The 15,148-nt window shown below is 24.3% G+C and overlaps 1 protein-coding gene across 2 annotated transcripts; it reads right to left on the reverse strand.

Annotated features, from left to right (window-relative positions):
* Window positions 1-559: 559 nt before the first annotated feature.
* On the reverse strand, window positions 560-14,738 carry LOC145829187 (uncharacterized). Of its 2 annotated transcripts, none has more exons than XM_082936916.1 (13): window positions 14,691-14,738; window positions 14,240-14,473; window positions 13,553-13,761; window positions 13,014-13,217; window positions 10,662-10,805; window positions 10,260-10,445; window positions 9,590-9,635; window positions 7,342-7,540; window positions 5,431-5,528; window positions 4,992-5,083; window positions 2,893-2,946; window positions 2,517-2,687; window positions 560-1,393 (listed from the first exon to the last, which is right to left on the reverse strand). In XM_082936916.1, the coding sequence occupies exons 1-13, from the start codon at window positions 14,708-14,710 to the stop codon at window positions 1,212-1,214; spliced, it is 1,839 nt and encodes a 612-aa protein (XP_082793042.1). In that variant the 5' UTR covers window positions 14,711-14,738; the 3' UTR covers window positions 560-1,211. The 2 variants fall into 2 exon arrangements, with proteins under 2 accessions (XP_082793042.1, XP_082793041.1); XM_082936915.1 differs by having other exon boundaries at window positions 561-1,393; window positions 10,260-10,451.
* Window positions 14,739-15,148: the final 410 nt, after the last annotated feature.

Raw genomic sequence — 15,148 nt, forward strand, 5'->3', positions numbered from 1 at the left:
TTAATAGTTTTATTGAACAGCAGCTTTATCAATAACAAACCCAACCTATCAATGTCGTTATTGATGACGGTTACAATAGTAAAATTGAATCAATGTATTCTTATTTGCACAGATGCACTGCGGCCTCTGAGAAATGCTGACATAATATATTAAAATATTTAAGATTAAATATGGAGCAAAAAAAAATTTTATCATAACTGTATCATTATACATCTTGTAATTATTTTAAAAAATTCACAAGTTTAAAATTTATCTTTCTTTAAAGTTTAATTTTTCATATCTATAGTGTTTTTTTTTATCTTGCCTTATATATATAAAAAGTATTTAATTAGTACAAAAACAAATTTTTGCTACATATTTTTTTTTTGTTTATTAAGTGCATTTAATAAATAGTTTAAGATACTTTTGCTTGTTCTTTCTAAATGTTTTTGGCAAAATCATTAAAGTAAAAAGTAGATATATAGAGATTCAAAACAATATTAATTCTTAGTTATGAATGTAGAGCTTTGAAAGTAATTTTTATTTATTTAGACTACAAGGATAATAAATGAAATATTTAGGCTACTTAATTGTATAAGAAGTTATTTTATTAGGTTTATTTTAATGATTTTATGACAAAGCAGATAAATTGAAACACATTTAAATTAGCAATTAAAGGCTTTTCTAATTATGTTGTTTATATTTTTAAGATTAATTAAGAAATATTGTTTATAGGATTAGTTTTCTTAATTGCTAAAATAAAATAAAAACTTTTCAAACAGTTGTATACTTTACAAAAAAATTTGAAAAATTTCAAGTACAATCAGTATTTCTTTAACAAAAAAAAAAAAGGCTATGAAAATACATACATTATAATACATATAAAATTTTAACTTTGCGTATAGTTAATATGCATACTATTTGATAACTTATGCGTTTTTAAAAACTTTTAAGAATGATCTACAAATTAATGCAAGTACTCAAAAGTTAAAAAATTTATAATATATAAAAAATTCTAAAACGTTTATAAATTAATTGAGTAAAACTACATTAAAAGTTAGTAAAAGTTGTGTATAAAAGTGTTGGAAAAAATAAAATCAAAATAAACAAAAAATATCTGAAAGAAATGAATAACTCTTTAAAAAAAGTTAACACATACCATTTTGCAAAAAGTATAATTTTCGTTGGGTCAATTCATAATCAAACAAAGATATCTATAGTCTCAAAATTAATTAACTATCTTCGTTTTTCGTGTAGGTGGATGTCATTTCTTGGTAGACCTCTTTTCTTTCATCTGATTCAGAAGCATCATTTTCCAGTTGATCAGATAAAAGATTAGCCTGCGAAGACCGCATTGGTACATAAGCCTCTTCACGAACTAATGGCTGTTGTTCATCATCTAAGAAGCTTAAATCTATTAAATAGTGTTTATATGTTATAAACTTATTTTACAAATTAGTATTAAACTTTTTTTTCTGAAGTTTAAGTTTAAAATTGATATTATATAAGGGTGTTTTTTAAATTAGACATTTTTTTGTTTTTGTTACATAAAAGCATCTTAGTCATAGTCGTTTAAACTTTGAAAAAATTCTTGAGTTTGAAACATACCAAGAATCTTAAATCTTTACAGTGAGAAAACTTAAAAAATTTATGTTATGTTCTTAAACCAAAACTAACTAATTAAGAGTTTTATACAAAATATGATTACTTAAAAAATATAACAAAATAGTTATTAATGATAAACTAAGTATACATGATTTGCCTTTATGTTATTTGCCTATGATATATAGTTTTATGTCAGTGGTTAATATATAAGACCAATTTAAAATTAAAAGTTTAAATTGTCATATAAACTAAGATGTTTTTTATAAACAAAATAACTAAAAATAAGCCTTGATGTTTTTAAATATTTTCGTTATTGATAAAACAAAGTATCTAAAGAAGTAAATTACTTGTACTAAAAAACGATATAGTTGAATATAAGTGTCTTTATCATGACATTTAAACAAAATAAGAAAATTAAAAATAGTCTATTAGTTAAACTTGATAAAAAAAGTACAACTAAATAAACTAAAATTATTGTTTGAAATACTACGTAAGTTTTTATTGTACGAATTATCTACAAGAATAATACTAGTAGTGAGTATTTGTTCAACTTCTATTTATATATATATATGTATATATATATTACCTAGTTTTAGAGTTTGAACAAATATTTAAATTAGAAAAAAAAAACAGTTTATTATGTTCTAAAATTATTCAGTTTTGTTATTCTTTAAGTTTACAGTATATACAATCATTTAAACTTTTCATGCAAAAAATTATACTAAAATGATCAAAAAAAAGGCTACTAATATAGTAAACTTCCCTGGTTTTTTATTACATATGATAAATACAATGAGCATGTTTTAGTAGTCCACCCACAACAAAACTACTTACGACACAATGTTAGTCACTCTTTCTATGACGTCACAACACCCAACTTATAAAACTAACTTTTCTCCCTCTTCCCCCCAGCTACTCTTACAAACTCTCACCATTATAGTTTTCAGTTGCCGAAGTGGGGTCCTCAACGTACGGGTTTTCGAATACTTTAGGTTCTGCCAGGGAGCTTTCGTTGTTTCGCGGTGACGTAACTGCCGCGGAATGTGACGCCACATTGTTGAACACTTCATCATCGCTTTCATCGCACGTAGGCGCTATGTTTCCTTGAAGGTTAATTATTTACTTTACTCTTAATTTACGTTTTTTTTCAATAAAAAACAACAATGTTAAAGAAGTGTTTTTGCTTTAAAAAACTGCATAAATTTTGTCTAATATGCTAAAACTTTACTGTTTATTAACTTAATCTTATCAAAGCTTTTTACAAAAAAAGTATTGTTTTTAAAGCTACTCAAAACAAATTGATATTACCATAATGGTGGTTGCAAAAGTCATTAGATGTGGATGGTTGATTATTTCCCATGTCTGTAAAATTTTTTTAGTTACAAGGTATTTAAACTTTCCAAGTTAAAATAAAAGCTATAAAAAAGGTTACTTTATAGTCTATAATCCAAACTATAAATAAGTTAATCCTTAAATCAGCTACTTAGTATAAAGTTGTAAAAATAGAAAATTTTAGGACTGATAAAAAACCATTTAGTGCTATATGAAAGGAACTATAAACGAGTCAAACAAACTAGAACTGTATAATTTACTACTACAACTACAAAAACACTATTCCTGGCTAGGAAACCATGAAATTAGTATCATTTACTTAGTCAGCGAACAAAATAAAAATAAAAAACTATACAAAAATATACACTTTTACACCTCTTCAAGTAGAGTAAAATGTAATAATTAAACATTAAGTTTAAACGCTACATAGAAGTAACTTTAACTAAATAGCAGTAGTTTAAAAATGTTAAACAAGCTGTGTTTAATAGTTATTGAAAAGAATAAGTAAAAAATATGATATCACATCTAGAAACTTGTTTGAAAATATTAATAATAACAGTGTTTATGAAAGTCAAAATATTTATTTAATTCTTAGACCGGTGTTAAGCTATATAAAAACTATCAATCTGATAATCTGAACTTAAGGTTAAACAATTAATACTTCTTATTAAAATACTACAAAATAGTTTCAGCTCTTTAATTGGTCTTACATAAACTGTATTGCGCATTAATTACTTATTTATTGTTATTAATGACGATAGAAAGTTTTAACATTTAATTAATAAGAAACCTAATAAACAGCTTTTGGTTGGTGTATTAAAATTTAATATCCTAAATTTTTAGCTAAATCTTTGAAATTTAGTTAAAATTATATCGTTCGAAAATTTATAAACTTATATATACTTGTTAAGTATGAACTAGTCTTTAGGTATGGGTAGGAGTCTAAAATGCACGAAGAAATGTTTTTGCACAAAAACACTTTTGCACGGCGTCAAATTTGCACGAGGGGTCACTTTTGCACGGGTTGAAACTTTTTTGAGATATTTATTTATTGTTAACTTTAATTATGTTTTTTTTTTTTTTGTTTTTTTTCTGATTAATTTTTTGTAAATTTCTTTATATTCTTGTGTTTTTTTTTTTTATTAACAACAATAGGTTTTTTTACTTTCTATTATTTTTATCTCTAACCCTTACCCTCGTTCAGTATTTCTTTTGATTAGTTTATTTATTATTTATTTTTTCTATAGTTTTAAAATGTTTTGTTTTTGTTATTTTTACTTTTACTATCACTGTTACCTTAACCCTTATCCTTGGTCGGTAAATTTTTTATTCTTTTTTGTTCTAATTTTAGTAATATTTTTATTTTTTTTTTTACTCTCGTGCAAAAGTGACCCTCTGTGCAAAAGTGACATCTCGTGAAAAAGTTACCTTTTAAGCTATATTGTAAGTTGCAGGTTGATCACCAAAGGATATGTTATAAAACGAATACATGTATAAAAAATTATTAGAAAATTGCATTGGTATAGTTTTCAAGTGTTTAAGATAGTTACTGAAAATAACTTTATATCTAAGGATAGTTGTTTTTAAGTTAGTTGAATAGATTTTAAAAACATCGGTCTAGTTTAGTTTATAACAATTGTTTCTATTTTTTCATTTTATTTCGACTAACAAAATACACAATTGTTAAAATGTTAACTTTTCTTTTCTAAAAATAAATCTTACTAAGTGTGTGATATTGATATCAGAAATAGGTAAACAATTAAATCATTAGCTTTGATAACTGATAAATTATAAAATTGATAATAAGCTAGTTTATTTTATAAGAAATGTAATTTGAGTGACTATTTTTGTGCCTTTTTACATTGCTTGATTCGTTTTAGACAAATTTATAGGCTTAGATGAACGTTTACAACTGTATAAACTTTACAGCTGAAAATAAGTGCAAACAATATTTTTTTCTGAAACTACATTAATTTTTTTTATAAATTTTTAAATCAATGGTAACGGTCTGAAATAAAAGGTTTTAAAATGTTTAATTTTTATGTGTGTACCAAATTTGTATAATATTTTCATACCGAAAGTAGGCGAGGTGTTCTTCATGGAGGGATGTTGTCCTGGCAACGGAGGAGGAGTCTCAGCTTCTTCCACTTGTGTTGTTGATGCTAACCTGATTATATTTAAATGTTTTATTTTTTGTTTATTTACTATGTTATAAAAATTTTTGTAATGTCCGATCAAAGTGATTTGCTTTTTGTGTATAAAATATAATTAAATATTTCTGTTTTATGTAGTGTGCTACTCTGTAGATTTTTGTTAACTGCTGTAATGTAGGAAAAAAATCTCAGTTTATCGTAAAAAAATGTAATAAAGATACATTCGTAATAAGTTGTTTTTTGTAATGAATGTTTACTTTAAACGATTGAAATACTAACTCTGATATAAACTACTTACCTATAACAAAACTGCATATTTTTCAACAAATTAGTTTTAAAGTGTATACACATTGACACTTACCCTTTTTTAATTCGATCAATTTCGTCCATACTTTCGTCTATTCCATGATAAACATTTGTATCATTTGCTGCTGGAATTTCGGCATAAGGATTTTCTCTCTACAAAGAATTTTATTGCTTGGATTGATAGAAATATTTTTGAAAAGTGCTTTTCTTTAAGCTCAATAAAGAGAATTTTACTACATATAAACTAAGAAAAATTGGAAAACTTGTAAAATTTAAACTCAAAAACAAGTAGTTATTGATTTTTATCGTAAAATTGTTATTTTTCAATTAACTTTATATATTAATAACAATAATCCATAAATGTTTTTTTAAGTATGTACTGAAAAGTTTTGTTACTACTGTTACCATTAAACATGTTTGTTAAGCTTTTAAGGGTATAATCTATTTTTCAACAAGTGTTAAGATTAAGTCTTCTAGTCTCGTGATTATGATTGATATTACAAAGTTTTACAATAAGTTTTCATGTTAAATATTTCTTTTTATATTTGAAATACTATACTTATAATATTAATATTTTAATACGATAAAAAATAACCTACGTATGAAATGTTTCATGTATGTTAAAATAAAACAAAAATAAGTAAAACTTTACATAAATTAGTTTTATTTTGAAAAAAAAAATCCGTGTTAAAAATAAACATAAATTAAACTGTTTAAAAAAAATCTTATTTTAAAACTTTTATTAACTTTAACTTAGTTCGTTTAAAAACGTTGTCAAGGATTTGTACATCTAAAATTAAAGTATAAAAATTTTCAACGAGAATCACTTTATTACAAAAAGTAAAAGTAAATAGAAGTACAGTGACATATAACTTTAGAAATTTATGTCCGACTCAATAGTTATATTAGTTAACTGTTTTTTGCTTGTGTAAGAGCTTTTAACTACTTTATAATTCTTGTTTTATTAAAAAGTTCACAGGATCTAAAAGTTTTAAACGAAAAAATTAAAATGATTTTATTTTATATAAACCCTAAGATAAGTGTTTAACCATTATAAATATACGCAAGTTATAGTTATTTATTTCATTTAGAACTAAGCTTTAAAAACGTTAAAAATAACCATTTAAATTTGTAAGTATACTTACTTAAAGTATAAAAATAATTATACTATGTTGTACTTAACCTTTGTATATTTTCAACTTTAGAAATTAAGTTCAAAGTCGAAAAAAGAACAGGTTTGGTTAATAAGATAAGCTTAATACAGTCATATGAGCAGGAGGTAAAAATAATTTTTATCTGTAATTGAATTCAAGTGTTGCAAAAAAAAAGTTTTAAGTCAGATGATGTTTTTGTTACATAATTAAGTTTAAAATACAATAATAATTTTTTACTAATAGTTGGTTTTATGCTTAACCAGTTTAACAAACCAAAAAAGTTGTTTTAGAATATAACATATTAAAAAAAAATTGTTAGTTATTATTCCAGAAAAAATTCATAATATGTTTTTAAAATTAAACTAACTTTATACCTAGTATTACATATTTGTTGAAAAGTATAAAAACTTAACGTTTACAAATTCATAAGAAATATCTTAAATTTAGACAGATAGATATGAATAACTGTTGGACCATTTTTCTCAAAATTTAAGTAAAAAGTATTTATAAATAAATAATTTTTATGTATATTAAATTTAATATGTGAATAATCAATTCTAAATTACGATTAAAAATATTATTCACTCATATTAACTATTGTAACTAAAACATTCTAAAAACGTGAACATAGTAGGCGAATGAGCTAGTATCATTTCTTGAATAAATCAATTTCTTCTCAACAGTGAGCAAAACTTATTCTAAATCAACAAAATACTTCTAACAAGGTAAGGATGTCGATAGTGAGATTCTGATTAGCAATAAAATTTATCCGAGGTAGCAACTTAAAAAATCAACACTAAACAAGCTCTCACCCTCACTCTTTCCTCCTCATTCTCAACATCGAGGCTCAAGTCGGAAGCTGAGCGGTTTGCTGACCACCTGACGGGAGGCGCGTCAAAAAACCTGCTTTCCCTCGGCTTTCTCCTCAACAGCACGACGACGAAGACAACAGTCGCGCATATCACGATGATGGCAAGAACGATCAGAACTACCACTGTTGTTAATGAAGACCTGTTTTTTACGGTTTATTAGTATGGTTATTAATTTTTATAGGAAAACTTTTATAAAATATACTACACAGTATTTTCAAGCAGTATGATACGGTTTTACTCCAAAGAAGTGTCTTATAAGAATTTACAATCTGCTCTAGAGTAGTGTACTAAACTTGTATTTTGCACTTAGAACAAAATAAAAGTGAGTTTACTTCTTTAATCTAATTTGAGAAGACCACTTTAAATCTTTTATAAAATTAGGTTTGCAGGTTAAATTTTTTTTCAAGAATTTTAATAACTTTGTTTTTATAATTTTTACTATTTTAGTTTAGATTTTGTTTTGTTCTTTATGTAAATGTATTGTCTCATGTCAAAAAAGATACAGCTGTAAAAATCAGCTGAAATGGAAATAGTACTAAAGTATTAATTTAGAAGAGTGTACTTAAAAAATAGTTTTCTACATAAATTTCATTAAAATTTTTTTATAAGTTTAAAAAATGTTTATGTCTATATGTTTGATAACTTCTCTAATTAAATACTTTCTTTAGTTTTACTACGATGTCTTTGGTATACAAAGAAAGTTTAATTGAAGAAACAAACTCTATAAAACTATAACAAATGGTCTTCCTCTCTTTTGTTAAGCTTTTTGTAAATTATATTGCAGTTGCTACTAAACAGCTGAAAAAAATATTGTGTCATTAATTTAATTTTTTAATCTAGATAATATCTATAAATTGTCGTAAGTTACAATAAATCTTTCATATCAATATAATTGTTCACTATTGTTTAAGTATAAAAGTTTTGTAGCTAAAGCTCTTTGTAAAACTTTAACTTGATGTAATACAAAAAAATTTCAACACATAAAATTGTCTTGATGTTTTTGCTCTAAAAATTTTTATATATTTGGTAGGAAAACACAAAACACAGAGTTAAAAGTATTTTATAGGTTCAAAAATCTAGGATTAACTTTTGCAACAAAAAAACAATTTTAAGCTAATAGAAATATATAAAGATTAGTTATAAAATCAATTTGTATAATAATAATTAAAGATGTTTCAAAATGTTATGAGATTTAAATTTCTAAAGTAGTCAAGTTTAGTAATCTTCTATACAATGTAAAATATGCTGTTTTGTTTATTGTTTGTTGAACGACAAAAAAAAAACGCTCAAAGTATTTGGTCCTAGGACCTGGTGTACGAAAAAATCTTTCGGTTATCGAGTCGTACACTACTTGGATACCTTTTAACGTCATGTCCAGGACAAGTTTTGCTTATGTTTTGAATCAGCTATATGAACTACTTTATAAGGGGCTTTCATTTAAAAGTTATAAAAACAAAACACTCCTTAATTAAACTTCAACCTTCTGTAAAACAAAATATCTGAAGGATACTAACGTAAAAATATTTCTAAATATAATATTCATACACAGTTAGGATAAGAAAAAAAAAAACCTTAAAAGTTTTATATCTTAATGTTAACTTTTTAATTTTCTTTTGTAAATACTTACAATGTAGAAAATATTTATTGAGTTTCTATAGTACATAATTTTTTTTGTTTAGTTTGTTGGAGTTTTCTATAACTAAGTTTATTCTAGTTATTTAGTTTAAAAATATATTTTTTAATAGTTTTACTACCTAATAACTTTCTTGTAACTAAATCTAAAATCTAGGTTTCATGCCTTAACAAAAACTATAACTCTATAATCACAAAATGTATTTAAATGTTTATAAAACATAAACTTTATAGAAAATAAATCTCTGATAGTTTACCATGACTACTCATTAATCTAAACTTTTTAACAATATTATACCAGTTTTAAAATAAGTACAAACTATCTTTTGTCTTTTAATAAGTTTTCAAATTAAACTTTACAGTTGATTTGTAAAATGTTACTAATTAACAACTTAAGAAAAACTTTAATATATTTTAACTAAAAAAAGTAAATAAAATTACGAAGCTTTATGTTATATGATTGTGAGATTTACAAGTAACTAAAATTAATGATACTTTTATGTTATTAATTTTTAATGTTCATGCAAATAGATTAGATTAATGAGAAGTAACTCACTCAGGTGTTTCAACTTCCTTGTCATCTCCTAAAATCTTCGCATTTGCTGTAATTTTTTTGTTAACAGTTTCAAAAAACCAATAACTCATTTTTAGCTTCGAAGCTGATCAGTAGGATACATACATTTTTCAATAGTAAGAAATTACTTCCTTATTAGACTTGTAAATGTAATAAATAAAACAAATACAACTAATTCACGAAATCAACCAAAGTTTTACTGCAACAACTCAAAGTTTGAAGTTAAACTTTGCTTTTGAAGATGTTTTAGTTTTAAAAGAGAGCTGTGCCTGCACAAAAGCACAAATATACAAAAAAATTATCTTATGTAGTTGTTTAATTAAAATATTACCATAACTTTTTCTTATAAATAACTTTAATATTTTTGTATTATGAAGCGTTTCAGTTTTATGTAGTTATAGTGTTATGTAAAAATGTTTAGTTCCTTTTTACTGATTAAAAAAATTAGCTAAATAATAGAAACTTTCTAAAAGTTTAACGTTTTAAATTTGAATATCAACAACTTATTTTGTCGTATTCAATGGAAGGTATTAAACAATATTGTGAATTCTAAACTTTTAGAATTAAAATAAGTGTTGTAAAATTTTGATAATAATTCCGCTTAATAGTTTTGTTTTTAAAGTTATAAGCAAAACAAAAAATGATTACTTACAAGGGTCTACAACTGCAGTAGTACTAGTAGTAGTGCTGGTAGTAGTGACTTTATTTGTTGGTATTTCTTTAATAGTAGCTACATTTGTTGCCACTGTAGTTAAATTTGGAAATTTTGTTGTTAAAATTATTTTTTTCTTTGGTTTAACTGTTGTTGGAACTATACCTGGTGTCTCCACCTCAAATTCTGAAACTAATAACAATACATTAAATAATTTAGACTATAAATTAAAACAATAAAGTACAATAAAAATCAGCTTTATGACATTCAATAAAATTTAAGAGTTCAAGCCAAAAAAAAAAAGCTATATATTGCTTTTAAGTTTGTAAAGCTTTTTCTTATACCTAATTTTATGTTTTTTTTTGCTTTATATACTTATATGTATTTATCTTTGTATCTTACTTTCAGAAAATTCTATCTGAAAATTTCTTTTTGTTTTATCCTCTCTTTTATATGAAGCAAAGTTCAGAACTGCAGTTTTTGACTTTGAAATCCATGTATAATTTTTTTCGTTGCAAAAAGACGATTCTTTTGTCGAACTTATATCTGAAACAAAAAATATTTTCAAATTTAAAAAAAAACATATTTTGTTTAAATTTAGAAAAGCAAGATTTATAATATAATTCAGATTCATATAAATCCTAAAAGAGTAAAAAAAATACAAAAAATGCACTCCTTATATTCTAGAAGAAATAAGGTACGCTTAAAATATTATAATATATAATTAAATCAGATTGTTCTTTTAATTATTAAGCGAATAGTTCTTTTTATAACTATTGCAGAAGCTAGGTATATTTCATAAAAATATTTTTTAAGTTTATTTATTTTGGGCATTTAAATATATCTATTGATCTTTTAGGGCTTCGTTTTAAATACCTTTACGTATAGTATTGTACAAGTTCTATACATATGGTGCATAATCAGGTTTATTTAACAAAAATGAAAAATTTCTCAAAAAATTTTTTGGTTCAAGGACCTGGATTCAAAAAAAGACCTCACAGTCATAGAGTTGCATACCCAACTTTAATCAAAATCATAATGATCTAAAAAATGAAAAAAAAAACTTTACAATCAAAATTTAAACTCTAAAACGAAAAACTCAATGAAAAATGAGACTATTAAATTTAAGGACATTTAATAATTTTCTAAATAAAAATATCCAAAAAAAAAAACTATTTTTTATACAATAGTACCTAACATTATACTTACATAAAACGTATGTTGAGCTCTACGATAAAAGAAAAAGTTTTAATCTAAAATGCTTTTAATTTTAAACTTATTATTAATTTCGGCTAATAATTTTATTTTCTATATGACTTTAAAAAAAAGTAAAATAATAAAATCAAATAAAAAAATAAATTTGAAGTTTTAAAAAGTGTGTTTAAGAATTTGGATTCTTCTATCAAATTATTTTAACTTATTAAAATAAGTAACAATAAAATAGAGCTATAACAATAAAAAAAATAAAAAATAAAACTGCAATATTCAAAAAAAAAGAAACGAAACATAGCTGTATCCAATAAAAACAAAATACTTTTTTTTCTTACACTAAATAGAAAGTATAAAACAAATGTATCCTTTTAATTAAAACTATCAGTTTTTAGAGGCTTGAATAAATATCTAAACATAGTTCAACTAAACCAAAATAATAATGTGAACAATCACAAAAAAAACACTTATAATAGTTATTTTTGAAAAAATAAAAAATAATGAATAAAATAACATAAGGGTAGATCATTCCAATTCAATCATCGGACCACGAGCTTTAAGTAGACTGAGACCGGTTTTGTCCTGATTAGGACTCATCAGTCAGTCACGATCGAAAAACGTGCAGTTTTCAATCTACAAACGGTTTATACATGCAAGCATGAAGCAACCATTTGCTTAGTTGATTGTATTAAATACGAGCGTACCAGCTGTCTTGCCTAGCGGACAATGTATTGAACGTTACATAGCAAAAGACAATGCTGACGTCACTGATCAATGCTAGCAAATCTAGTTGATCATTTAATAAATTATCCTTTAGTTCCACCTGGAACCTTCCAAGATGGCTTTAGTCTTTTAAATTGATATGTAGGTCTGTCCAAAGCTTACTACCTTGATCAGCTAGAAATTTATGACCATTAACGTTTTTAAATCTTGGTAAGAAATAAGTTGTTTTTGAGGACCTTGTTGAATGGCTATGTACTTTAGTTATATTTTTAAAGTAACACTTCAAATTTACTGGTAAAAAATTATTTACAAACTTTAACATAAAAACTCTTAGGTCATACTTGAAAAAATTTTCAACATTTAAAATTTGTTTTATTTTTTTCAAACTTCTTACTTTCTCGTAATACTTTTTATAGTGAATGCACCTGAGTGCTTTAATTATAAGTACATTGATTTCATTAACTAATTTTTTTATCAGTTCTGCCCCAGTATAACAGACATACCTTATATGGCTCATAAAAAGTGAATTGATATCATAAAAAGTGAAAAATAGTATTTCAATTTAGTTTGAATCAAATTAGTTCACCTTTATAGCCTTTAACAACAGCTCTACTAAATAAAATAGTGACTTTAATTGAACCAATTTAATTAAAGCATATAAAAACAAATGTATATTTTAGCACATTTAGTATATTAAGACATTTCAAAGTTTAGTTTAACAAAACCAGTCACTATAAAAACTATAGTTACTAAAATAAGTACAACTTAAAGAGTTCGGAAAATAAAATTGAAATCTGCTTAATAATATTCAAAAAATTAAACCTTTTATAACTATCCGATCTTCGTCACATGTATCCCGTTCACTTAAGTTAAGATCACGGAGTACAATCTTGACAAGTTTTTCATCTGAAGAGGCCTTTATTACATAATTGCAATTAATATCCATTGGGTAAGGATTCGGGAACAATGGCGAAAGAAGAGTTTTAACAGAACCGTTTTCAAACGTTTGTAGTACCTCTTCACAAACTGTTGACATTTAAATTTTTTTTTTTTAAATAAACAGTTATTCGTTCAAAATTTAAACAAAAATTTCGATAGATTTGCACAACTTAAAGCTAAATTGTTAAGCTATAGATATAAAAATTTACTTGCAGTACATGTTTTCATAACTAAATTTTAAAATCTTTAAAACAAGTTTTTAATACAATACCACTGCTTTTTTATATCATTTTTTAGCGATTTTATTAACAATTCTTTTCAATTACTTCTTTTCTGCAAAACTGAATTTTAGTAAAAGTTCAAAGGTAGAAAAGTTTTGCATTATTATTAAATTTTTTTTAAAGGTGATAAAAGATACAAACTTGGTATCACAGTAAACTTAAATCTTTCATTAGCACCAGAGTTAGTATTAGCGTCAGATTTAAAGTTTATATTCAGCTTGACCAAAGAGTCTTCTTCGAAATTGAATACAAAAGTGTTATTAGCAAGTTTTTCATTTTCTCCTGCACAAGGTTTGTAATCAACAGTGTTGTTGCTCGATATTTTCGCAGTGAAATAAAGCTTGTCAAAACTGAAATTTGTTTTTAATCTTTTTTTTTTTTCAATTATAACTTGAACAAATAAAAGTTAATAGACAAAAATTTGTAAAACTTTAATAATGAAGTCATCAATACCTTAAAAGTAAAAATATAAATTTATAACATGAATTTATATTTTACTAACAATCGTGACAAGACGATCGAAAAAAATTGAGAATTAGTTGAAAATGTATCAAAAAAGGATTAATCTGTAAACTCAATCTACTTTTATTACTATCAAATTTTTATTAAACATTTAATATAAAACTTTATACACAGTTAATTTAGGTTTTACTTAGGTTATTATGTTACATAGTAAATTTTAACATGTAGTCTATGTTGAATTAAAAAATAACCGTAAAATAAAATAAATGATTAAACTTATGCAAAATAAAACCTACAAAAAAATGTATAAGCTGTTTAAGCATTCTGTAATACTTAGTAAAACAAATAAATTTAGTTATTATTCACCAATGAGACTTATGTTTTTCCAAGATTAGCTCATCAAAGACTACTTTAAGACCGTTTCCGAAACTTTGAACAATTTCCCAGTCCTTCTCACAGCTTTTAGGATACTGGTTTGGGTAATTCTCAGATTTTATTTCTGTTCTACCTATATTAAGCAACCTTATTTTATTATATCCACCTGGTTCACTGAATGCAAAACTGAGTTCTATCACAATTGAGACGAAAAGTACGGAAAATCTGTAACAAACAATAGACTAAGTACTATTAATAATTACCAAATAGCTAGATTAATCTAATTATATTTGAATAAAGTATATAAGATTAATAAACTAGAGTGTATTTTTATAAAAGTTGTGGATGTACTTTATCAGTTAGAAAATTTTGTATTTATACAGTTTTTAAAAATATATATATTATTTTTTTAAACTATGATACTTTTTTATTAACAACTAACCTTGTTATTAAACCTTTCATATCCTTTATTACATAGTATTTTACTATAAAAATCTATAAAAAAAAAATAAATAAATAAAATTGTACAGTTTTTGCAAGCTTTTTTAATTTAGCAAAAGATTTTGTAATATTTTCTATTTTAAATTACGTTTAAAAACTTCACGTGTTTAGGTGGGGAATCAATCAAGATTTTATTAGAAAAAAATACTTTTCTTTTCAGTGACTATTGATTTATGGATTTTTATAAAACTCTCTGAGAGTTTGTGGCGCTCAACTGTAGGTGTATAAAAAAGTGAACAAGTAGTGTAAAATTTTTAAGTACTTATTATTGTAAGTTTAGTTTATCGCTTGCAAGTTATAACAATTATAAACAATCACTATTTCTGCAACATAAAATAAAACAGCTGCATTCCTATCAATTTATGATCAACTTAATTACATTCAACAAGTTTATTGAAA

The sequence above is a fragment of the Thalia democratica genome, chromosome 2 (genome assembly GCF_965202585.1).
Source record: "Thalia democratica chromosome 2, ktThaDemo2.hap1.1, whole genome shotgun sequence".
NCBI classification, from domain to species: domain Eukaryota; kingdom Metazoa; phylum Chordata; class Thaliacea; order Salpida; family Salpidae; genus Thalia; species Thalia democratica.

Coding starts and splice junctions, on each gene's coding strand:
- LOC145829187 (XM_082936915.1), bottom strand. CDS start 14,710: ATGAAAGGTTTAATAACAAG. Junction 2,688..2,892: donor CTTTTGCAACCACCATTATG/GTAATATCAATT, acceptor TTAACCTTCAAG/GAAACATAGCGCCTACGTGC. Junction 1,394..2,516: donor GGCAACTGAAAACTATAATG/GTGAGAGTTTGT, acceptor ACTATTTAATAG/ATTTAAGCTTCTTAGATGAT.